Source organism: Vidua chalybeata, chromosome Z, assembly GCF_026979565.1.
Source record: "Vidua chalybeata isolate OUT-0048 chromosome Z, bVidCha1 merged haplotype, whole genome shotgun sequence".
Taxonomy (NCBI): Eukaryota; Metazoa; Chordata; class Aves; order Passeriformes; family Viduidae; genus Vidua; species Vidua chalybeata.
The window spans coordinates 23,861,406-23,887,475 of record NC_071570.1 but is presented as its reverse complement, the minus strand read 5'-3'; the positions used below and the strand labels follow the sequence as shown (position 1 = coordinate 23,887,475).

Here is a 26,070-nt window from a genome sequence, read left to right as displayed (position 1 = left end):
AATACACTCGAGTTCTTTTTCTGCTTTCCAGGACAGCCAAACAAGATGTGGATGATGAATATAGCATGCAATATAGTGCTAGAGGGTCTCAGTCCTACTACACTGTTGCTCATGCTATCACCGAAAGGGTGGAAAAGCAGTCTTCCCTTCTCATTAATGGCACATTAAAACATTATCAGGTAAGAAATCATTAAAACAATAAAATACCTAAAACTTCGAATTATGCCCAACATTTCAGTGTGATATTTCAAATGACAAACTGAAAATTTACAAACTGAAAAAATAAGAAGGCTCTAGTAGGTTAGAATTTGGAAGTATGGACAAAACAATGATACCTGTCACAGATAATGTTACATATATCCTCCTTGAATAATACAAACTTTTTACAGCTACCTCTACCTTTTCTTCATTGCAGGTAAGTAATATTTTGATTTTGGTATCCTTCTCATTGACTTGTAATTTCATTTCTTACTGTTTTAATTGTGTTGGATTAACAGTATTTTCCTCCTTCCAATAGTTAAAAGTTTAGAGTTTTATTTTTTAATTAAGGTCCTAACATTTTGGGGCAATGATAGATATAATTTGAAAATAAGAAAAATATTTTGCTATGGAGGTTGGTGTCAAATGTTCTTCACAGACTTTCACTGGATTTAGTAACCAAGACCTTTGGTATTTTGATATAAGCTAGATTCATGTGTGATTGAAAATGACCTTGATGCATATTTGCTACACTTCTGCTATCACACAACTTTCTAGTAAACTCCAATAAGCTGCATCTTATCTCTAGCCAGAAGATTGTTTGTGTGTGTATATATATATCTTTCCACATAAAGAATAATGATGTAAACAAAAGAGCCTCAATTCTGAAGCAACTTTGTAGGTGGGACATACAGTGACACTACAGATGCCAGTCAGCTCTTGATGACTTAATAATAAATATGGATCAGTCAACATGTATGTAAGGCCAGTAAATTTGCAACATTATTTTGGCTACTGTCTTGCAGGGACAACAGACAATGCCTCAAGTGTGTATTGTAGAATTTTCCCTCTGAACTTTCTCAAGCCACCTAACTTTCTGCTCTCTCCATGCATGGGGCAGACCAAAACTCTGGATATGAGAAGGAGAAACTTCACACATCCATCAGTAATGTGATACACACATTTGGAAATCTGTCTGACAAGGGAATAGTGCTTTTTAGCAGTGTTCCTTGCAGTGTGAAATTCTGTTAGATAGACATTGCTAAGCTACAGAATTCTGGCTTCCTTCCAGCTCTGGAATTTTATACACAAGGCATATTTGGACAGAGGTGGCCTACTCTTGACGTGAAGTTTTGGACGACAAATACTAAGTAGACACATGCTACAAGAGCTTTAGCATACCAGTGATACAGTTGGCAAGTATGAGGCTTTGTGTTTTGTGCGGTTTTGAGGAGATTGGTTTTGAAAGATTTTAATTGACACAGGCAAATGTAATGAAATAGACACAGAAAGTTTTAGCATTTGAGAGTGTTGAAATTGAGGAACAAATACCTGCTGTGTTGTTTATCAGTCTTACTATGAGTGCCTCTGTTGCTTTCTGTGCAGTAGTAAAACCTTTCTACATGAAATCTGACTTCATCTTACAGAGTGTTTTAAACAGGAATGGTATTTCCATGTAAAGACAGACAGGGGTCTCCATGCATATAATAATACTAAAGGAAATACAGCTTGAAAGTAGACAGGGACATCAGAACATTAGTTCCATACTGCTGATTTATTATTAATTATTTTTGTGGGTTTTAAATAACTGAAACTCCTACTCTTCATTTCAGCTCCAGGGACTGGAGTGGATGGTTTCTCTCTATAATAACAATCTGAATGGAATTTTAGCAGATGAAATGGGACTAGGAAAGACAATACAAACTATTGCTCTCATCACTTACCTGATGGAGCACAAAAGACTCAATGGCCCCTATCTCATCATTGTTCCCTTGTCGTAAGTAATGGGTCTCATTCTGGCATTATTGTCCTAAGCATTGCAGATTGTTTTAAACCAGAAAGTAAAACACTTGATTCTATTAATTTTGGCAAACTGTATTGAATTTACTGTAATTCACTTGTAAGCCAAAAGAGGGAGATATTTTTTCTTTCCAATTACATGCATGCACTTCACCTCTCAGCTTTTAACTCTGATAATAAAATCTCTTGCTTAATTCTTTAAGCAGCTGGTGCCTCATCTAATACCATGCAAGCATGGTTTAATGACGTTGATCTTTTAAGTACTGTATAGGTAGTTCTGGATATATGTAGCCTTGATTGATAGACACTTTTGTCAGCTGTGCAGATTGATTGTTTATTGTGCTGCACCCCTTTTGCTTTTTCTTAGCTTTCCAAAATGATGCTTGTTTCATAAATTCCTTTTAATGCAATTTCCTCTCTCCAAAGGTCAGAATGATTTGAATAAAAAATGTCAGTCATTGTAGAAAGCTTATAGGATGTTGAGGAGTTGTTACCTTATTTTTATGTGTACTTGACTTGATTGATATTGAGAGGTTCCCTGGCAATTTCATTAGCTAATTTGTCCACCAATTGAGCATGCAAATTTGTTCTAGAATTAGGATAAATTTGATTTGTGGCCATCTCTTGATTTCTTTTGAGGTGTCCTGTCTTCTGGCTGTGCTGCAGTAGTAAGTGATTAACCAATATAAATGCCACAGGTGTGCTTAATTTTATGAATACAAATTATAAGCTTAGTTTGAAAAGAAACATCTGGGAGAAGATCTATAAAACAAAAATAGTGGGAGTGTTACTAATGTCAATTTTCATGTGGGCACAGTAGAAAATCTGATTTATTTTAAGTACTACAGTGTTTTTTTAAAAAAGTGAGAGGAGCTGAAAGTTCTTTCTTTTATAGATTTTAAAAGCTTCCTTTCTCTACCTTTTCTACATTGCTAGTATTGTTGCCATCATTGGTCCATTAAGAAGGGAAAAAAAAAAGTAAGCAGCTGAAAAACCTCAGGGTTTTATTTTTGCTGTTGTCTCATTATAGCAATTTACTTCACTACAGCAACTTTTTTTGTTAGGATCAAACAGCAGAAACAGTGCAAGAATGGATCCTCATAGTAGTGGCTGGTGGCACTAGGAGTAGTTCTGCTTGAGTAGAGCACAGATAAAGTCTATTATCAGTTTCATTGGGCTGTATTTGAAAAGCTGTAGTGTCCATTTTTGGATGATGAATCTAGTATAGAGGAACTTGCAAATCTATTTTTTGTCCAGAGACGCTGTTCTTACCGTTACTATGTACCAAAATATAAAGGTGCATGTAAAACACTACTTCTACTGGTTTCAAAAAGGGCCCTGTATATAGGTTGAATGAGTGTTTTACACTTCTTTTCCGGTTACTTCCTTACCCCTAATCTAAACCCGAACCCCAGGATGCAACAACTTCCCTCTGAGATGCTTGTATTTTATTGCAGTATATAAAGTGCACTTCTAAAATATGTTGTTATTTATGTGGGTTGATTACATAAAATCTTTTGAAAAGCTAGCAACCACTTGGAAACACTTAAAAAGTTTGATCTGCAGATGATGAAACATGTTACTTTTTCTCTATAATCTCTATAGGACTTTATCCAATTGGACATATGAATTTGACAAATGGGCTCCTTCTGTGGTGAAGATATCTTACAAGGTTTGATTTGCTTTTTATATGACTGTAGAACTGAAGGAATGAGAACTAGAGACAGTTTTTCCTCTGTCACTGCAAGTTTTTTAATTATCTGTTCATCAGGTTTTGTCATGTACTAAGCAGTGTGAGTTAGCCATACTAAGACTATAATAATATGAAAGACTGTAGAAGTAAAACAACTGTAAATCATTGTACAAAATGCAGAATAAAATTGTTACTTACCACATTTGCAAGGCTTCTGCTGAGAGTCACAAATGGTAACTACCTAGCATTTTATTCCTAGCTAAATACTTTATTGTGTGGCTCCTGTAGTAGTGATGTAGCCAAGCAATTTGTAGGGAGACCAGATGACTGGCTTTATATTTCTGTGAGCCCCATCAGGAGCTTTACAGTCTAGCAGAGGTTTAGGGAAGGCACTTGGAGAAGGTCTGGAATTATGTCAATGCATTATTTACAGGATGGTAGGATTGCAGGTTCATCTGGTTGCTTATTATCTGCTAATTCATAAAAGCTATGGTTTTTCTTCATCAAAGTAAAGAATAACAATTCACACGTTTCTGTCTTTTAGGGTACACCTGCAATGCGCCGCTCACTTGTTCCTCAGCTTCGAAGTGGAAAATTTAATGTTCTTTTAACTACTTATGAGTACATAATAAAGGACAAACATATCCTTGCTAAGGTAATTTTAACTATTATCTCTCTACAGCAAGACCCGTTCACCTTCAAGTGGTGCATACCACAAAACAAGTTTTTTTTTTAATGGGGAAGTTCCCAGTTCTGTCCTTCAAAGAAAGTTATCCCTTTCATTTACATTTCTGTTTCTCAGTTTATGATTGAACTTCTCAGTCACAGCTATCCCTTCTGTAAACAGTAGGATTTTCCTAAATGTGTCAAGGGCACTAATTTCTTTGTGCAGTTCTGTCAGTACTGTATCCTGCCTGTCTTTGGAAGAATGTGACTTTTCTCACCTCTGCATAATATTCAGCCTAATCTGCATCAGGGACTTCTAACTTTTTCTGTTATTTCTGTCCTGAAACTCACTCCTGTTAGGGCCCTTCCAGCTATGTGGTCACTTTTCCCCACATGACTATAAATAGTTACCTATATCATGAATTTGGTATCCAGACTAAAGAGTCTACACATTGCGCTTCTTAGGGGCTCACTGTCTCTCTACAGGTAGGTATCAAATATAATGAATCTAAAAAAACCTACTGTACTGTAAGGCTATTTCATGTGCACACAAAGCAGACGTATTTTGCTACACAGAGAAACCATATTGGTCCTCCTGTAGTTTTGTTGTTAATTTTCACTTCATTTTCATCTGTTACATACTGCATATTTACTGCATATCATTTGTTTGTCCTCTCTAATACGAAGGCAGTGCATTTTCTTAGTATTGTTCCGAATACTTGAAGACAGCTTGAGACTACATAATGTTCTTTTTCCTTTATTTTTTCCCACTCTTTCTGAAAGATATAAGGACAGCACTATGCTGCTCATCCTGTGCTGGGAAATGGAATTATGTAGCACCTGTAAAAGTACAGACTGAGGCGTCCCTAGTCATATGGTCAGTGTGACTGTCCATGTTGTAGTACAGATGATAAAAGAGAGCTTGAACAACAGCTTTCAAGATCTGCTGTGATTGCATTTAAGATTTCATATTAAGAAATAGAAACTTATTTGAAAATGCAGTAACCGAGATGTTTTTAATTACACTGTTTTCTTCTCAAGTAAAAACATAGGATGAGCTGAAACAAAATGAAGTTCACAGTTGCTGTTGTTTATGAGCATACGCATCTTTATCTGAAAAGGCTTTTGTCTCTTGTCAAGGTTCTTGTTACAGACAGATTTATTTGAAGTTTATATGATTTCTTTCTTCCACTGTGAGCCATATTCTGGCCTTGAAGAGCCAGTCATTCTAATCTCTTTCCCAAAAATGGAAGGAATCTGCTGTTAGCTGTTTCAATTTCAGTCAGAATTCACCATCAGATTGAGCGTACCTAATGTTTGTCTCCCTGTGTGTTGCTAGCAAGGACACTGATAGTTGAATAATGCTTGATTTGGCTTTCCTCAGGCTTGAGACTGATTGATGTCTCAGGCTTTAAGTATTTTTGTTTTGTACTTTTTGGGAGGACCTTGATGAAGTCTGGCCTGTTCTAACTTTGCCAACCTTTCTTCTTTTTCTTTCAGATTCGGTGGAAGTACATGATAGTAGATGAGGGCCATCGAATGAAGAACCATCACTGCAAGCTGACTCAGGTCTTGAATACTCACTATGTGGCCCCTCGGCGAATCCTGCTGACTGGAACTCCTTTGCAGAACAAATTACCTGAACTCTGGGCTCTTCTCAATTTCCTTCTTCCAACCATTTTCAAGAGTTGCAGCACCTTTGAACAGTGGTTCAACGCTCCATTTGCCATGACTGGAGAAAGGGTACTGTGACAGTGTTTTTTAAAAGATCAGAAATAAACCCCTTTGATGAAAACAGAAATGCGCTTACTCAGAAGGATTAGTGTTTGAACTTGTGCTGGTACTTAGGGATTTAACATAACTAAAAGACCCCTTTTTTATAATACCAAAATTTTAATGTTTAAGGTTTAAAGTTACCAATTTTTTGACTCAGAGTCAGTTTAGTTGTAAGATGCAAATAATTATTGCACATTCTTAACTTTCCGCGTGAGAGGAGACATTACCTAATAGATTTGACTTGCCTTGTAGTGACTTTTATAAACTTCTTTAGGTGGACTTAAATGAGGAAGAAACTATTCTGATCATCCGTCGTCTCCATAAAGTGCTTCGACCCTTCTTGCTGAGAAGACTGAAGAAGGAGGTTGAGTCTCAACTGCCAGAAAAGGTTTGCAATGAGAGGAGTCTTGGAAGGGGTTTTATATTCTTTCTAAGCATTAAGTAATGCCCCTTTTTGAGATTTATTTTGCAGAACAGGACTTCTCTAGTGTTTGTTTGTTTATACCTCTTCAGAGAAAGCTGAGGAAGCCTGAGTACTTGAAGTGTCTGCATTCTCAGGATTCCTCACCAACTCTAAATGTGTTTGTTGCAACTAGTGTAAGATATGCAACTTCTATGCATTAGAATCTGGTTTCAATTTATGAGCCAGCCATACACTGAGGATAAAATTCTATCTGTACTTGCACTGAAGGAAGTTGAATCTAGTTCACTGAAATTTCTGAAGAACTACTGCACTTTATAGAGCAGTCACAATTTGGTCCTGTATTATCATTCCAGAAGTTGTGTGAATTGTCTTGTTGAAATTGCACAATTATTTTTAACTAGTAGCATTTTAATTCAGAACATAAAATTATTTTCTGATTTCAAAGGTAATTGTTTTTATTTCTGGGTAACTCATCTTATCCCATTGTGTCCTCCTCTGCAATTCTACATCCTTCTTCCCAGAATGACAACAGCAACTAAAACAAAAAAAAACAAAAAAAAAAAAAAAAGAAAAGCAGATTTGAAGGTGTGATAAGGAGAAGTTGGTTTTAAGGTAAACTGGATTAAAACCAAACAAAACTGAAATATTTGTAAGGTGTGTTATGAGCTGACTGGCTGAATGAATGGAGAACTACGTACAGATGCTTAGAGACAATACAAAGAAAGGCATTTAAAATTTATTTTTCATCTTTGTAATCGTGTAAACACTACTACTGTTGCAAATTTCTGTTCCTTCAAATGTCAAATTCTCAATATCCTCAGAAAAGTTTATTTGAGAATAAAAGATGCTTGCTTTTGAAAATAATACTGAAATCAAGGCACTGCATTTGATAAATCCAATAATAGAGATTGGAGAGGGAAAATTTTCAAGTTGCATACACACTCATACTCAGAAGACCATGTTTCTTTTTGTTGCCATTATCTTGACAAAAGGAGTTTATCCAACCATGAGGATTGAACCTGGGGACAAAAGCCTACTAATCAGGTTCATTTGCTCTTGCAAATCTTGGTAAACATTAAAGAGTCACTTCTCTTTAAGAAGTTTATACTTCTGTCTCTCTGAGAAGAAAATAACCTGATAGTTTTCTTCCTGTTTATTTATTAAACATTACGAATCTTATGCATTATCTTTTTTTCACAGCTTGAAAGATTTCTAGCCACTAGTGTGGTTTTGTTATGTTACAGTTTTTATTTGACATAACTTAATAAAAACATAGTGACTATAATCTGGATATTGGGCAGTAGAAAAAATTACACTGAATTGGTGTGAGAAGTTTTTCTGTTACTGTTTTTAAATCTGATGGTATGCAGTTAAGAACTAAATATAATTTTGTTCAAAACTGAACAAGTCAGGCTGAATGTAGCAATCATACAGTACTGTATTAATTCCTAGTGTTTTGGTGGATGTTGAGAAAACGGTGATAGTCTAGATAAACAGTATGCCAGTTAGGATCTATGAGAGATTCTTAATTAGTAGATATACAGTGATGATATTTTTATTATGACTTGCTGATATTTTTATAATATGAACAGACACAATAAATTCAGTTGGTTATTAAACATAAAATAGGCTTTTAGTTGCATGTTAATTTTAAAATTAATTTACTTTTTTTTTTTTTTTTTTTTTTTTTTTTTTTTTTTTTTTTTTCTAGTTTTTAAAAGTTACATAGTGAGAAGTAAAGTTGCCTCACTGCAACTGTGACTCACAAATACTCATTTCTGTGCTTGCAGTTGGATTGCTGGTCATTGACATTTTATGTGGTGATATGGTTCAGATAAAAGATTAATATATTTTTTTTGTTTTGTTGTGGAATGACAAGAACCTATAGTTAGATCCTACTAACATTATTATGTCCGTGTGTTCATAGTTTTGTTGGTTTTTTTTTTATACCAGGTGGAATATGTGATCAAATGTGATATGTCAGCTCTTCAAAAGATCCTGTACCGTCACATGCAAGCCAAGGGAATCCTGCTCACGGATGGTTCTGAAAAAGACAAGAAGGTACAAAAGAAAGACTAAAATATGAAGGAAATAATGTATTAAGAGTGAACATGTTAACAACACGACTTCTGTTTTATAAAATTAATACGTAGACTCTTACTGCAGATATCTCCCATGGGAAATTTCAGGCATACCTTTCAGTTACAAGACTGCAGCTATTCACAGGGAGAAGTGTGGTTGCACTCAGTTGTATTCAGTGTAGTTTCACTGCCTTTCTGCAAATGGGCAATATTTGAGACAAAAACTGCACTTCCCTTGGCTGAGCTTAATTCAATAATATATCTGAATAATTGTGATTGTGGGAGTGATGGCTACAGAAGGTCATTTATCTTGTCTTTCAGAGTTATTAGCTAAGTCTTGTTTCAGTTAGCTAGGACTGTATGCTTGCATTTATCCTTAAAAAGTCTGTTGGTGACAAAATTCTTTAAGGGATCAGTAAGATTCAAAGTCATATAGTGAGATCTAGACTTTGTATTAGTAAATGTTGGTTATGCTGTTGTGGGGTTTGATCCAATCACTACTAAGTAAAGAAATTGCCATTCATCAGCTTTCCGCATTATTACAAATTTGAAATACTGTAGTAAATGTGAAATACTTTGAACAGACCCTGCAGAATATCTAGAATGTAAGAGTTCCAGTTTGCACCCTCTAGTGTGTATATTGCTGATGCAGTGCGCATACCATCTTTCCATTATCCTTTTCCAGGTTGCATTGGTACAGGTGATTTTTTTATTCAGTATCTTAATATACCTTCCTAGTTTTCTTTACTGGTGCTTAATTAAACTCCAGAAAAGGAGCTCTTTTTCACTGGATACTGAAATGCATCTTCATAGTTTGAACACTTTTTAGACACTAAATCATGTTCCTCAGTTGTATTTTTTAATGCACTTTCTCAGCTTGATGTCTTTATGTTTGTCCTAAAAATTTCATTTTGTATCACAGTCTTCTATTTCCTTTTCTGGTCTCTTTCTTTCATTTGCTCAGACACTTCTGTGTATTTTGTTCTACCTGTTTCTCTACCTAGCTTTGTGATTAACCACTAAAAATTGCCTTTTCTGTCTTCTGAGCATTTCCCTTGTCTTCCTCTCTCCCCAAGGGGCTAAAATTTTTCCTTTCTTGCAACCTTCTCTTAATTGACTTTTTTCTTTAAATGTTAAATCAAACTGTTATCACTGCTACCTGTTGTCAGCATAGGGAGGTGGTTGTTAAGATTGCTTGGCTTCAATGATCAGACAACCACTGTTAGGAAAAAAATCATGTCCTTCTGCAGGTCTGGCCTGGATCCAGCTGAGATTAGAGACAATTCACTCAGATGGAAACTCTAGGAAATTTTTTTTTATAACAAATCTGAACTGCATTTTTGGAGCAAATTTAAGATGATCTTAGAAAGAACAAAACCAAGTTTTAAATATATGGAGTGCCCCCTTCAAATGGATTATCTCTGCTCTAGGTGAAAGTTATGATTTCAGTGTACTTCCCATAAAAGACTAGAATATTGCTAGTATATATTATAATTAAGTACTGTATTTTCCCCTAGTTTAAAATTGGTTAATTGTTTTGGCTGGGATTTTTAAAATAGATCTGAATTAGTCATACTTGGAATATTGATGCCACTCTGATCACATTTTGATAAAATGGCAACAAAACAAAATGGCATTTGAAAGCAACAAGTTTTTGGCAATGTTAATGTGATACAATATTCTCAAACTTACACTGACCAGCTGCAGTTAGTTTTTAACCATACAGTTTGGTCTGGCACACCTGAGTGTCTGATGAGTATCCTGGTTCTACAAGATTAACTGTAGTATATGTTTTGAGAATATACTTTCTTAAATAGTAAGATGACTCATGAACTTGTTGAGCTTTAACATTTTAGTACCTCTGGCCTCATGTTTTGCTTGGCCTGGAGTGAGAAACCCATATATTGAGTTAACAGATTGGAGAAGTTACTATGGAATTGAAAATAATCCAGCTAGAATTACTTCTGTTAGAGGGTTCAGACATTATGGAGTTTGTATGGTTTCGTAGTAAAAAGTATAAATAATCAGGACAGTAGATGCTTTGCTTCCCTCCAAGAATACTACAGGTAGAAATGTAGTGCACTTTGTCGATTACTTCCAGGTCTTCTGTTTTCATAACAGAGCATCCTTATGACAGATGAATTTATAGAGCAAGGCAATAGCTTTTTGATTTTTGTTGTTTCGGTTTGTCCTGGTTTGTTTTTTTCTTACTGTAGAGTTTTGTTGTTTTTTGATTTCCTTATTTTTTTTTTTTAATTAGTGATCCCATGGGTTTAGGATTAAAATATGTTAAAAGGGTATATTCATAAGCTAAGAAATTAATAATTTGGTTCGCATTGTTCCCTATTGTACCCATAGGGAAAAGGCGGAGCAAAAACTCTTATGAACACTATCATGCAATTGAGAAAGATATGCAATCACCCATACATGTTTCAACACATTGAGGTAAGACTGATAGGTCTGATTTTGAGAGTTGTTTTTATTCAATAAAATAGGATGGGATAATAGAAAACTGCTGCTGAAGCTTATGTGTGTGGGAGGGGACATCTCTGTCTACATAATTTATACTGGAAAGGACAGATTTGAAAAAAACATGTATTATAGCCAACAAGTGCCATCTTTTTATTGATAATCCAAAGTCTGTTTTTCAAGTAGTTAATTTTGGAGCAGTGTCTTCAAGATGTGAAGAGTTTTTTGTTAATTTAAGACAACCCAGAGCAACTTGATATTCATATATACCAAATTCATTATGTATAGACACTGGTTCAAAATGTCATGTGTATAATCTCTGTAGTTAGCAGACTGCTAATCTTCTGCAATGTCAACTACAGTTGTTCTATTCCGTCCATCTTGTTTTTTCAGCAAAAATGTACTATCTATATACCATCTCTCAGTAGGACCTAAGTATATCAGTATAATATATGTGAAAAGATAGAAAGTGTCATAGATATCTGGAATATTGCCAAATTTATGAAAATATAATTAAGTGCCTACTATGATGTATTATTATTATTGTTGTTTTAGTTTTCTCTCTTCATGACCTTGTATGCTGAGTAATTAAATTGAGTAATTTGCAGATGGATCTTCTGCTGATAAGTATCTATTAATTAGTATTCTACTCTATTTATAATCTGGTAAAATGTATGCTGCAGAAGTCACTTCTGGAAATCATGAATTTTAAATAATAGTGCAGGAAAACATTAAGGAGAGCACTGTTGCCACAAGGTGGTTTTGAAGAGTACGAACATCATTGAACTCAAACCACAATGCTCATATATTTAATTTGATTTCTATAAGAGTGCATAGTTTTTGATTGCTGTGTAGTTTGTCTTATGTTTATTGCTTATATCTTTGCAGGAGTCCTTCGCTGAACATCTGGGCTACTCAAATGGTGTCATTAATGGGTAACTGTTTTTCCTGCTGTCCATAGTGTTGTATTGGAATTAATGATCACATTGTTTTTCTGGAAGCTACATGTTGGGAAACTCAAGCATTTTATACAGAGGCAGAAGTAGTACGGGGCACATATGTAAAGCAAAACCTAATAGTACTAGAAGTGTTATAAGATCTTTTCATGACTGTCCATCTCTTTCAGAATGGCAGACAGAAAAGACTTGGGTCTTCCTTCCCCCTTATTTTGAAAAAATATACCATCTGAAATTCATTGAGATGACTCTTTAGCAATATCTGTTAGAATTTTCTTCTCTATATTGTTACTTTTGCTGTCTACTTTCCCTTTTTTACTATCTCTTTTCCAAATTAAATTACCATTTCTTCCATTATCTGAAATGAAGATTTGTTTTATTTTTCTTGACACTCCGTGCAGCTGTCAAGTTAATGGGTACTTTCTAAACAAAAAGTGTGTGTCATCTACCTAACTTTCTTCTTGTTTAGATACTAATGGTTTTTTTTTTTTCTTTATCTAGTATACCAGACTCTTCATGTCCTTAGCTAGTATACCAGAATACTTGTCTCTTAAACAATTTAGTCTTTGGCTGATTACAGATATGCATATCAGAACTCTGTGTATATTCTGGATTTTGTGCCATTGCTAATGATTGTATTTTGAGAGTGCAGACTCAGCGATAGAGAATAGTTGCATGAAGTTCATTTCTGTAAAGTGTTTCACTGTGGTGCTTATTTAGACTTTCTACTTATTTATATTAATTTTCTGGGTTGTGGGTTGAATTTCAGTGCTAGGAGTAAATTTTGGAATTCTTGCATAGAAGACAAAAGAGTAGCTAATCAAAGCAGCTAAACACTAATTGGGACAACTAAGGTTGTATGGGTAAAGAGTAAACAGACCCCTGCCACTATCTCCATATATTAGTTCAGTTTGCAATATTTCACTTCCATGTGTGTGATAGTTGAGTGGAAAGGGGGTCTTTCCAGCAAATGCCTGATGAATACAATTTAAAACTGCAGTTGCAATTGAAAGTTGGTTTTAGTGCAAGTTGAAAACAAAGTAGCAGGTGAATGTCTTAGCTTATAGAATCCTTATCTAGCTAAGAAATGACATTTATTTTAATAAATAATGAAAAAGAATTGAATGATTGAAAGTCAGCACAATTTTAAAATTCAGGGGAATGGGACTTCACATGTGTTTATTTTAATCAACATGTGCAATTTTAAAGAAAGAAAAGTGCTATTAGTCTTGTTTAGATTAAGTAAATTAGTCTTTTTGTTATACTCTGACATGATAATGACAACAGACTTCTAAATGTGGGCTTATTCTGGTATTTACTGTTCTGCTTCTCTCCAACAGAGCTGAACTTTATCGGGCCTCAGGGAAGTTTGAGCTACTCGATCGTATTCTACCAAAGTTGCGAGCTACTAACCATCGTGTGCTTCTTTTCTGTCAAATGACATCACTCATGACCATTATGGAAGACTACTTTGCTTTTCGAAATTTCCTTTACCTGCGTCTTGATGGTAAGCTAAACGGAAAAGAAGGATAAATACTAAGATAAGAGGTCTCCCTCATTAGTTTGGGCATGGGATCCCTGGGTTCTCCTCCTAGTGTTTTCATAACAGTGCTGTGTTGTGACTATACAAGAGTGAAAACAGGTTCAAAATACTATTTTATAATCCTGCAAGTGTATTTACCATGAAATTATGCCATTAGACCCTTCAGTGGTAGTTTACTAGAATTTCCCATATTCTTCCAGGCAGGGAAGGTACTAAGAAAGACATACTTTTGCTTCTGTTGGTAGAAATAATTTTCTCTGTCTCTTTTAGTGTTTTCTGTTATCTATTTATCCTGCACATCATTTGGTCAATTGATTCTTTTGATAAACACTGAGGTCTATTCCAAGAATGCAGCTTATGTATAAATTTGCTGCTTGGAGGCTCGTCTCTTTTTCACATAGGGTTTAAAATCCAAGGTTCCCAATCAGTCATCGCTATTTAAGTTGCCTAAAAATATTTTCATGATAAGAGATGATAATGCCAGTGTTAGGCCTGTATTGCAGTGGAATAAATTCATTTTTGTCTGTTTAAAATTCCACTGTTATACTTCACAGAATAGCTGAATTTCAGCATGATTCCTGAATTTCACAGGAAGATCAAAAGCCTCAATTTCTTCATGTGTAGATATGTTTTACTGCTTCGAACAAAAATATGGTTTAGAAACATTTTAGATACTAATGTCTTTATTCTGTTCAGTATCTCTGTTGAGTATTCAATATCTTTGTGCATGATCTGGATGAGGGGATTGAATGTACTCTCAGTAGATTCACATACTGCCCTTGGGTCACAACAACCCCAGGCAGTGCCACAGGCTGGGACAGAGTGGCTGCAGAGCTGCCCACAGGAAAAGGACCTGGGGGTGCTGGTGACTGAACATGAGCCAGGGTGTGCCCAGGTGGCCAGGAAGGCCAGTGACATCCTGGCCTGTACCAGCAACAGTGTGGCCAGCAGGACCAGGGCAGGGATTGTCCCCTGTACTCAGTGAGTACCCACTGGAGAGGCCATACTGTCAGTTCTGTGTTCAGTTCTGGGTTCCTCACTCCAAGAAGAACATTAAGGTGCTGGAGCATCTCCAGGGAAGGGCAGCAGTGCTGATGGAGGGTCTGGAAGAAGCAGCTGGTGGAGCTGGGGTTGTTTAGCCTGGAGAAGAGGAGTGTTGGGGATGACCTAGCGACAATGCGGCGGCGGCAGTTCTCTGCGCGGACCGCACTCGCTCATCTTGGCAGCAGCGCTCACTGGTCGGCTTCGCGGCGGCAGCAGCACTCTGTGCGGCTCCTGGTGTTTCGCAGAGATTCTCTGCCTACGCTGCAGCTTTGCGCTGGCCGTGGCCCCACATTGGGCACCACTAGCAACAATGTGTCATTTTTCTCAGCCCCAGTCAGCTCCTGAGTGCCCGGCTTCAGGTGCCTCATCTTCTGGTCAGGGCCGGCGCTTGTCATGATTCCCAGGCGCTTCTGATGCTGCGCACCGTGGCGGGCTGGCCGCGCTTTGCCCTCAGCATGAGGGAGAAAACAAAGAGGCAAGGGAATTGTCCAAATCTGTCCACGTGGTGGCTGAAGGCTTTAATGGCTGTGGGAGCCGCGGTGGAGAAGCCGCAGACTGCTCCCAACTCCGCGTGGACGAAAATGGCCCCAGGACTGGGGAGCCATGGGATGATATAGGGGTGGGGCAGGGAGGGCGAAGGCTCTCCCGCCCAATGGAGGGCAGGCGCCATGGTGATGGCATAGACCATGGTGACCAACGGGAACGTGACAGGGGCAGACACAGGGCCTCGGGGTGAGTGAGGTCACGGGAACAGGGTGACGGACACAGAATTCTCAGGACTGGACGGGGGAGTGGTTACAGGAGTGGCGTGGGGAGGCTCCAATAGTAGGGAGCCTGGAGCTAACCACCGCGGCAGGGGGAAACACAGAGGGTGCATGTGGGTACACAGGACTCTGCTAACTAACATACATCAGAACCCCTAAGCTGAACCCAAACCCAGGATGCAGCATGACCTCATCACACTCTACAACTGAAGGTGTAGGCAGGTGGAAGTCAGTGTCTGCTCTCAGGCAGCCAGTGACAGGACAAGAGGACACAGTCTCAAGGTGCACCAGGGGAAGTTCAGGTTGGACATTAGGAGGCATTTCTTCACAGAAGGGGTGATTGGGCATTGGAATGGCTTGCCCAGGAACATGGGGAAGTCACCATCCCTGAAGGTGACTTGAGGAAAGATTGGGTGTAGCCCTTAGTGCTGTGATTGAGTACACAAGGTAGTGTTTAATCAAAGGTTGAACTCAATCATCTCAGAGGTGTTTTCCAATCTATTTAATCTGGTAATTGATTCCCACAATTCTATGAAAGAAAAATTTTAAATAGCATAGTCCACTTCAGTTTTAAATCTGTTTGAAAGAGGTCTTCTTCCATGTTGATGATCTCTGCCTCATACTGAGCTTCTTAAATAGTGATCATTTTTACATAATGTTTTATCTCACACATTATAGTATTACACAGGACCAGCAGCATTTATCAGAATACTTTTTAGTAGAGAAGCAGTGTTTTAAGGTAAATACAGAGAAGAGCATAAGTGAGACTTGAAGTTTCTTCTGAATATTTTAACAGTGTTTTAAATTGACTCTTAGCTTTGTGTTTTACTCAGAAGAAAAAGTAGTACCAAGAAATATTCTCATCCTTTACTGATATTAATGAACATGAAGTTGAACCAGTATTATCCTTGAATGTAAAATGGGATTATGAAATGGACACACAAATGAGCTATCTCACTGTGCCATAGAATGCCAAAACTGTCTGAAGAACATATTCCCATGCTAACAAAGCTCTTCACACCTCTGGCCTTCTTGTGTTTTAATCCTTCTATTCAAGACAGATAAAATACATTACATTTCAAATGTTTCAGATTACTTTACATCATGTATTTTTAAATGAATTCCTTTTCATGTTAGAATGTTTATGGCAAGACACAATATGGTAAATACACCTCATTGTCTTTTTCAGGTAGTTCATTAAATTAGATAAACCCTTTTTCTTCCTTTCCTGTTTCATAATGACAGTTATCTCTCATACAGGGATGCAATCTATCCAGGTTCTGTCCAGCTGTCTTCTTACATGGAGTGTTTCCTACCCAATTTATGTGCTTATTGGGTTCACTGTGTCATCCGTGGGCCAGCAGTTTGGCTGTGTGATTGTGATGGCTACAGATAGGTGGAGTTAGTTTTCCTCCTAGCAGCCAATGTAATGCTGTGCTTTGCATTTGTAACTCCACCAGTGACATCACCCCAGTGTCAGGCTATTGCTAAGCAGCACTTGCAGTGTCAAGGCTTTCTCTCCAAACACCCCTCCCCGCCAAGGCCTGTAAGTCTGCATTGAACTGGGACCCAGATAAGACAGCTGACCGAGGTTGACCAAAGGATTGTGAACAGCAATAAAACCTGAGGGAAAAGAGGCATCACTTGTTATGGCATTTGTCTTCCCAATTAGTCATTACAGGTGTTGAGGTCCTGCTTCCCAGGAAGCAGCTGGACATCTGTTTGCTGCTGGGAAGTGCAAAAAAATTCCTCTTCTTGTCCTTGCACACACACCTTTCACTTCTATTAAGCTGCCTTTTTCGCAGCACAGGAGCTTTTCTGTTTTATTTCCTCCCCATGTACTGCTGAGTGTGGGGAGGCAGGGGTGTGTATCTGGAAGCCAGCTGGGGAACAGCCCATCATAGTAATTAAAAAAAAAAACTTGTATTGTCATCTTCTATCATATATCACCCTCCAGATGGGACATTTTAAGAATTTGAAGTCTTTTGGTATTAACTATGACTCCAAAGGCAAATAGTGACATTTTGATAAATCTCTATATAAGTAGCTTTTAAAAATATTTAATGTTGCTCTAACCAGAAGGCATTAATCAAAACTAGAGCTCTCTTCTGTTTGTGTATAGTAGTTTCAGTTGAAATTTATGTGAGTTATAAAAAGGTATAACAATGTTAGCCAGCATTTTAAGATCTACTTTAGAAATGTCAAAACAAATGCATTTAAAGAAATCTTTAGAAGAATCTCATAGGTGTGATAGGCAGTTGACCTAAACATTCATGGCCAGTGTTATGGAAAATGTGGCAGAAATGTCAAAAAGCAGTGCACTAAAATAACCCCTTTACATGTAGTTTTAGCAACAGACACTGTATTTACATTATTTCAGTACACAACTTTATTATATGATATTTTTAATTTCTTTTTTTCAGGCACAACAAAATCAGAGGATCGAGCTGCTCTGTTGAAAAAGTTCAATGAACCTGGATCACAGTACTTTATCTTCTTGCTGAGTACAAGGGCTGGAGGGCTAGGCTTAAATCTCCAGGCTGCTGACACTGTTATAATCTTTGATAGTGACTGGAATCCTCATCAGGTTGTATTTATTTTATCTTCATAAAATGTGCAAAGAATCCATGATGCTTTTTTGAGTTGCTTCTTTAAGTAAATGATGTAGCCTGGGAAGAAAGGAAAAAATCCAAGTAAGAGATAAAATGCTTCTTTGAGAGGTATTAGTGAGACAAACTGCCACAATCAGGAAATGTTTTGGTTTGAATTGGTGAACTAATTCTGTGCCTACATACGTGTTTTATCTGAGTCTTGGGGGTATCCTCAGTGCTAGCAGTGTTAAAAACCTGCTTCGTTTGTGTAACTGTACTCATTCTTTAACCCTTAGAATATAATAACCAGCTTGCTAGCCTTTGGTAGGTAGTTTGTAATACTTCAGTAAAGGCTATGCTGAATGCTACCTGTCTCATGAAATTAGGTAACCATGTGAGTGTAGTAGTCTTGGCCTGAGGCACTGAGCTTACTCTGTGGTGGTTAGTTGTAAATACAGATACCAGAAAAAGAGGATATCACACCACTTTGGCTTGTTTTAAAGAGCCAGAAGGGGTAACTGAATGATGCCTTTGATACCTTTCTTTTTCTTATTTGTAAGAAAGTAAGTGAGTACATACTCATGTGTATGTTTTCAGCTATTGTGCCAATGTATGCAAATCACATAATACTCAATGACCACATGTAAAATGTAAGGGAAGCAAGACTAAAAAGAGTTTTACTATCTGTGTTCACTCTGTTAAATTACTCTCTGTGTTCTTTGCCTAATAGGACTTGCAGGCCCAGGATAGAGCTCACCGAATTGGTCAGCAGAATGAAGTTAGAGTCCTGCGACTGTGCACTGTGAACAGTGTGGAAGAGAAGATACTTGCTGCGGCAAAGTATAAGCTGAATGTAGATCAAAAAGTTATTCAGGCAGGAATGTTTGATCAGAAATCTTCAAGCCATGAAAGGAGAGCATTCCTCCAAGCTATATTGGAGCATGAAGAAGAAAATGAGGTAAGGTAATCAGAAATAATTACTCAGGAAGTACTGACGCTTCTTTTATTCATCATTTACAAAGAGTGACATAACTCTTGAAATTAAAACTTTCATTATTATTTCTTACCATCCATTTAGAGAAATAGTTTTTATCTTTTTTTATGGTCACAGTAATAGGCTGTAACCTAGTGGTTATGATGTAATGGTTATGATTAAATCTTAGTGTAGAATTAGGCATTGCAACTTAAAATCCATTCTACTCTTTATATTTTTGGCAAATAACTGCAGTCAAACAAAGATTTTTTCCAGAACACATTATAAACAATTTTCTAAGTCCAATATATATGTTCAGCTACGCAATTTGATTTTCAGACATGTTGAGGAGCTAGTGCTACCTAGGTTCAGTTTTGAAGGACCCTGCTTATTTTGCTTCCTTTGGAATCTTTTTAAGAGTTAAGATCTGCTTTGATATGCCTTGGCCTTAGGACAAGCCCGAAAGTAACTGTTTCTTTCTGGTGCTGTGTACAGCCTGGACTTCTCATCACCACTTTCTCTTTGAGGAATAATTAGCTGTTTAAAAAGAGCTGTCAAGTCTTTTCTTCTAATAGTGGGAATTGAGGTTCTTTTAATAGTGAGAAGTGAGGGACACTAAGTGTCCCTCTCCTTTCATTGTGTTCTTTTATGGAACTCTGGAGTATGGAGTGATGAACCTATTTTTCACCTGTCATTGCAGACTCTTCTCTTAATTTGAACAAAATTTAGTATTTTGACAAAAGCCATATTTGGGAGAAATTAAATAAATGTGTCGATTATACTGATGACACACAGAGAGAAATTTTTGATGGGCACTGACTTTTTCCCACATTGGAAATACCCTGTTCTGGTTAAAGACAGAGCTTTTGAGACTGATCTTGCCTCTGAGTGGGGCTTGTGTGTCTGAATAAAGTGCACGCCAATAGGAGATTTTACAGCCTGTGTTTCACTGGCATCCTTCATTATATGGAGTAAAGTTTTAAAGAACAAGGAGTTTACTTCTTCAGTCATTATTCGTCCTTTTGTGTAAACTCTGCATTGTGCATTTAGAAAAGCATGATTAAGATGAAATTTTGTATTTTAGTATTTTTCATAGAAATTAAAGAAGAGTGACAAAACATTTTTATCAGTAATTGTCTTTTATTTGTGGTGTTAATGCAGAAATTTGGTGATATACATATGTACCATTTTTGATTAAGTAAATCTGTAGTTCTAAAGCAGACCACACTTCCTATATGAGTAGATAGATGAACTTGAAACCAGCTGCTATTTTCAGTAATCCTGTGAATTTTCTTTAAAATTTGGAGTGCATTTGTTTCTGAAGCATTTATCTGTTTCATTTATCTGACACTGTTTCAGAAGTCAGGGCTGCTGCATGCCTTATTTTGTAGATGACTTCAGAATAATTTGTTTCTTGTGTGTTGTTCAAATATACTTAGTCTGCCATCCTGAAGATGCAGATTTAAAAACTGTTTATTTGCCATAGCCCAGCATCAGTCTTTAAAGCATTGATATTGCGGTCTGACTCCTAGCTGAAGCTTTCAAGTAATACTTCTTTATGAACAGAGACTATACAAAAGTCTGCCCACTCAACCTCTTGAGGACTAGGAGGAATTGAATTTGCACCATCCTGCAGTGGTTAGCCATTGCTCCTTCATTGCAGCAGCATGGAGTGTCAAGTGGGAGATTGATGGGAAAAAAGTAAACCTCTCAATTAAAAGTTAAATTATCAACAATATTAACACAGCCTTGACTTACAAATGTGGACTGGCATGTCTAACAAAGATAGTGTTTACTGATAATCTATTCCCATGCTACAAACTTTTCACACTTGTATGTAGAGTACTATGTTCTGTTCATCCTTTTTTAGTAGTTTCATTTATAAGTTTGGCATTAGGACTCCCCTTATTTTTCTTTCTTCTGTTTGTTTTTTTTTTGTTTGTTTTTTTGTTGTTTTTTTTTGTTTTGGTTTTTTTGGGTTTTTTTTTTTGATCCATTTTTTCTTTTAGCAGTACTAGATAAAGCAGAGAGGTAATTTCTGTATATTTAGAAAGATTCATTAGAATAATAGCAATTGTATGACAAATGCTTAGAAGTTACTTGTTCATAGTGTAATTTTTGAGTTTATTTATAATAAACAGTTGAGTTTATTTATAATTTTTTCTTCTGCAAAGCTTACCTGTTTGGCAACAGAATTATTCAGCCTAACTGCTGATAATGCAGACACTGTTGTTACAGCTTCTACTGTAAGATCACTTATTTTGTTCCGGTCGGAAGTTACTCAGAGATAATAAGGAAGTATGTGGCCCTTTCATGATGGTCACATTTATAATAGAATATTTTTTTCTCTGTGTGAGTAACCATATGACTTCCTTTTGTGAAGAGTGAAGGAGCAGTGACTAGAAGTGAGAAGAATTAGCTCTCTCAATCACTTTCCCAGTTGCCTGATTCATGTTAAAATCTAAATTATATGTTCATTAAGGTACAAATGTGTTCCTCGAGAATTGCATTAATGAGAACTGTTTTGGGTTTTTTCCTGAGGTGTAGAAATCCAGACACTGGAGGGAAGATGTGTATAAATGACTTATTATTTCTGAAAAATAAGCTACAGGATATTAGCTTTTGGATGCTACCTGCAGCGTTCTATACTCCCATTAAACTGGGCTCAAAACATGAGTTTTTAGGGAGAATTATAGGTCTGTAGTGTAGTGTAATATAGGTTCAGGAAGCCCTGTGTAGAGTGACCCATTATCTGTGGTTTCAGAATAATTCAGGGAGGAAGACTGAATATTTTTGGGCTTTGTTTTAAAGTGGATATCATAATGGTTTCAGCTGTAACATTTTCAATTGAATGCTACAGTTCTAAATTGTTTTTCTAATGTCTGTTTCTGTTTTTATGAAATAATCCATTTGTCTGCAGTAGAATGTTCACATCTCAATTTATAAGCAGAAAATTGTCAAGAGAAAATGATTCAGCAGGGTTATTTTCCAGGATAAAAATATGTCTCGTTCTTTTAACTTATTCAGGAATTTTTCAATCTCCTTGCTTTGATGGGAAAAACTTCAAAGTCTAGAATGGTATTTCTGCAGGAATATTGTAAAATAGCAGAATGGAAATACATCCATTTTAACCAAAGCACTAACTGTGCTTCTGACCCAGGAAAACCACAAGTCAAAATTTCCTGGTTTTGTATTTGGTCATTTCCTCAATCTCAAATTTTGAAGGTAGTAATAAGTGTTATTTGTTATTCTTGCCATGTTATTTTGTTACTTCTGAATAGGTGAACACTTTAAAAGGTTTCATTTCAGTTTAAGTGCTTCCCACATGTTGTCAGAGAAAGAGGGTCAGTGGAGCTGTGAGCTGATGGAGGCTGTTAGTTCAAGGTGCATGTGAGTACTTCCTAATAATTTTATCCCTTTCTAATCAGGAAGAAGATGAAGTACCTGATGATGAGACACTGAATCAGATGATTGCTCGACGTGAGGAGGAATTTGATCTCTTTATGGTGAGGATGGTGCAATCATTAAAAAAATCATCTTCTCTAGTGTTTTCAATAAAGGCCTTAACCTTTTTGTCACTCAAGTTTGTCAAAACCTTACTGGAGAAGTAGGTTTTATTTACTTGCATTGCTCATCTGAGGAAAAAAGTGTTGTCTGCTTAAATACAGACTTCCTCAAATGACACAAAGACCTCAGAGATGCTTGCTGTCAGTGAAACAATGACAATCTGAAGGAAGAGTTTGACACAAAGTGAGGAATTTATAGTGCAAAACTGTCAGTTACAGCTCGGCTTACTAATTCTACAGCATACTATTAGTATTCAACATTTTGTCTTACTTTTGGACTTTGATATTGGCAAGGACAACTACAGGAACTTAATAAGGTAGTAAATTAGTAGACTAACAGTGCTGTTTTCTTGGTGAGTTAACTGGGGTATTTTTGATGGTTTTGTCAGGAATCCAGTTAGCTGCATCTCTGCTGCTACAACTGTTGGAACAGTTACCAAAATAGAGCTAGTGGTTCCAGCGTGAGACACTTCTTTTTATTAGTACTTCCCTTTTTGTTTATGCTACTGCAGCACTGATAGAATAATTACTGAAATGCCTTTCTAGGCATGGCTCTTGCCTTTTAGTGTTTGTACAGTCTGAGGATTGCTAGTGGACCTCTGGACTTCACTGACACCAGTACAGGGCAATACTTAAGTACTGAAGGTAAAGCACCATGCCCTCTAATTCTACAGAAGCTGCTTTCTTCTGCAAGATGGAACAACACAGACGCTCCTGTGTGCATAAATGGAAGTGTATCTGGTGGTATCCATAGAAACAACTGCTGACAGGACCAATGCAAAACCTGTGTACACAGTACAGGTTTTATTCCCTCATTGTCTTCTGCTTAAGAATTCATCTGTAAAAATTTGCTGTCACACAAGCATGCAGGGGCCCTTTTTGTGTAAGTTACAGTTGTTCACATACACTGTTGGAAAAGGCCCTATTCCCCTGTATGACACTTCTTTTGTCCTTGCTGATTTGCCAGTTTAGTGTTTTTGTGCTAAGCTTCATTAAGTATTAATCAGAACTGAAATCATTAGAGCCAGGTTGCACAGAAAATGAGTGCTTACAGACACCTGTCTTTTTAAACTTTTCCATCAGTGATTTGAGTGTAAGGAGATGTACATGACACAAACCAAGAGGTGGCCATTTGATCCAAAACTCAAAAGAAATAATTTCATCTGAATTATTGACTGAACATACCCTTAGTCCTATGAAGGTGGATTTGCTTCTAGAAAAGAGCTTCTGATTTCTCAGACCCAGCTTCAGACCAGCTTCAGACCCAGAAGGAAATAACTAATCCATAGTTAAAAGTAGCTGATGAATTTGTATCTGTTTTCTTCAACATTTAGTATTAAATTTGAAGACTATTTAATGTAAAAAAAAAAAAAAAAAAAAATTGAGGAGCCTAGAGTAAAGACAATTTTCACAGAATCATAGAATATGTTGAGCTGGAAGGGACCCACAAGAGTTGATTCCGACTCCTGGCCCTGCACAGGACATGCCAAGAATCACACAGTGTGCCTGAGAGCATTGTTCAAACGCTTCCTGAATTCTGTCAGGCTTACTGCTGTGACAGCTTCCCTGGGGAACCTGTTCCAGTGCTCTGCAACTCTGTGGGTAAAGAACCTGTTGTGGGGACAGGCCATCCTGATATCCCCCCTAAACCATCTGTGACACAACTTCAGGACATTCCCGCAGCTCCCGTCACTGGTCACCACAGAGAAGAGATCAGTGCCTGCCACTCCTCTTCCCCTCACAAGGAGCTTGACTGCAATGAGGTCTCCCCTCACTCTTCTCCAGACTGAAAAAACAGGTGACCTCAGCTGCTCCTCGTAAGGGGTCCTCTCAAGCTCTTTCACCATCCTTATGGCCCTCCTTTGGACACTCTCCAATAGTTTTATATCTCACTTTTACTGTGGCACCCAGAACTGCCCCAGCACTTGAGGTGAGGCTGCCCCAGAGCAGAGCACAGCAGGACAATCCCCTCCCTTGCCTGGATGGCCGTGCTGTGCCTGATGTCCCCAGGACGGGGGTGGTGGCCTTCCTGGCTGCCAGGGCACTGCTGACCATGTTCAACTTGCCCTAAGCTAGGACTCTAGGGGCCCTTTCTGTGGTGCTGCTTTCCAGCATCTCATTCCCCAGTCTGTCTGTATATCCCAGAGCTGCCCCATCCCAGAAGCAGAATCTGGCTCTCAGCCTTTTTGAACTTCATATGGTTGGTAATTTCCCAGTCCTCTCATTTATAGAGGTCTCTCTGCAGTCCCTCCCTGCTTCTGAGGGAGTCACTAGCTCCTCCCAATTTTTTTATTATCTGTGAACTTCCTTAGTATCCCTTCAAGTCCTGCATCCAAGTAATTTGTGAAGCTATGTGGGCTGAATGTATGTTTTTCACATTAATTTACATGGAAGTTTTTAAGGGAAAGTAAGGAGTTGGTAGTAAAAACTTTAAGAGGGAAAACTACATGCTTTGAAAGCCAGGGTTTGGAAATAGTAAGATAGTTAGATTGTAGTTAAATATTAATAGCTAAGAAATAATTTCAATTAATATAAAAATTTATTTTAGTTTTTGTAAACTGTTTATAAAAGAAAAATCTGAAAAGCAAGTTTGGCAGTCAGAGCTATTTGTCTTTCTATCAATATTTCAAGTCTAGCATAGTCAGATAAAGAGCAAAAGGTAGTCTGTATTTTCCTTACTGTAGTGTTATCCGTGCCACTTCATTCCCTTTTAAAGTTGTGGACATGTAATCAGAATTCAGGAGCCTGCAATACCCAACAAAAAATGTGTTTGAGTGTCTTAGGTGTGTAAAAGCATGTATTTTACTTACTTGAAGTGAGCAACAAGAAAGATCAGTTCCATGAGCACCTCTTCTATAGTCACTTTGCAGGTTAGAAGTGTTGTTTGATACAGGACCTGAAATGTAGCTGTGGCCCTAAATATACTGCTCAGAGAGAAGGTGTGTACAAGTGGACTTGCTCCTGTGGCTTTTAGAGGCTTCACATCGTAAAAAAAAAATGGAAAATACTCAGAGAAAAATCAGTGGTTTTATGTGATCTGTACAACTCTTGCCATTTCATAAGAATGCTTCGATAAATTAATTCTCTGGAAAAGAAATTGTTCCCTTTAGTGTTAAAACCGCTTAAATAAAGAAAACATTAAAAGAGCATGATTTTTAATGTAAAAATGCCTTTCAAGTGGAAGGCCAAATGGGTACCAAAACTCCAGTTGTGCTAATACAGTTAATCTCCTTGAAATGAAAATGGCAATCTACTAGAATTGGCTGTATAAATTACTGATTTTACACTGAGTGGCTTGAATGTTTTTCCCAAGGACTCTCTTAGTTATAATTTCAAAGCTTTTACACTGGGTGACTTTGATGTTTCTTCCAAGGACTCTTCTAGTTATAATTTGGAAAGCTTAAGATAATCATCCACAATTCACAGGACAGCAGTGCTCTGTGGTTTTTCTAAACTGGAAATTTTAGGCCTTGAGTGTGCCAACGTTCAAGTTCTTTGCTTAGGTTTAAGTAGCGGTAGCATATTA

General features: G+C 37.2%; 1 protein-coding gene across 5 annotated transcripts in view; it reads left to right on the top strand.

Annotated features, from left to right (window-relative positions):
• Positions 1 to 26,070, top strand: part of SMARCA2 (SWI/SNF related, matrix associated, actin dependent regulator of chromatin, subfamily a, member 2) — a 118,903-nt gene that overhangs the window by 52,606 nt on the left and 40,227 nt on the right. For 3 of the 5 annotated variants that reach the window (XM_053969119.1, XM_053969120.1, XM_053969118.1), the window contains exons 15-27: positions 32 to 179; positions 1,812 to 1,975; positions 3,604 to 3,670; positions 4,236 to 4,346; positions 5,858 to 6,100; positions 6,408 to 6,521; positions 8,511 to 8,618; positions 10,997 to 11,083; positions 11,996 to 12,042; positions 13,404 to 13,570; positions 17,838 to 18,001; positions 18,736 to 18,963; positions 22,407 to 22,484. In XM_053969119.1, the coding sequence (XP_053825094.1) occupies positions 32 to 179; positions 1,812 to 1,975; positions 3,604 to 3,670; positions 4,236 to 4,346; positions 5,858 to 6,100; positions 6,408 to 6,521; positions 8,511 to 8,618; positions 10,997 to 11,083; positions 11,996 to 12,042; positions 13,404 to 13,570; positions 17,838 to 18,001; positions 18,736 to 18,963; positions 22,407 to 22,484 (1,726 nt within the window). Of the gene's footprint in view, positions 1 to 31; positions 180 to 1,811; positions 1,976 to 3,603; positions 3,671 to 4,235; positions 4,347 to 5,857; positions 6,101 to 6,407; positions 6,522 to 8,510; positions 8,619 to 10,996; positions 11,084 to 11,995; positions 12,043 to 13,403; positions 13,571 to 15,673; positions 15,717 to 16,907; positions 16,961 to 17,837; positions 18,002 to 18,735; positions 18,964 to 22,406; positions 22,485 to 26,070 lie in introns of those variants that run through there. The other 2 variants (XM_053969122.1, XM_053969121.1) reach the window with 2 other exon arrangements.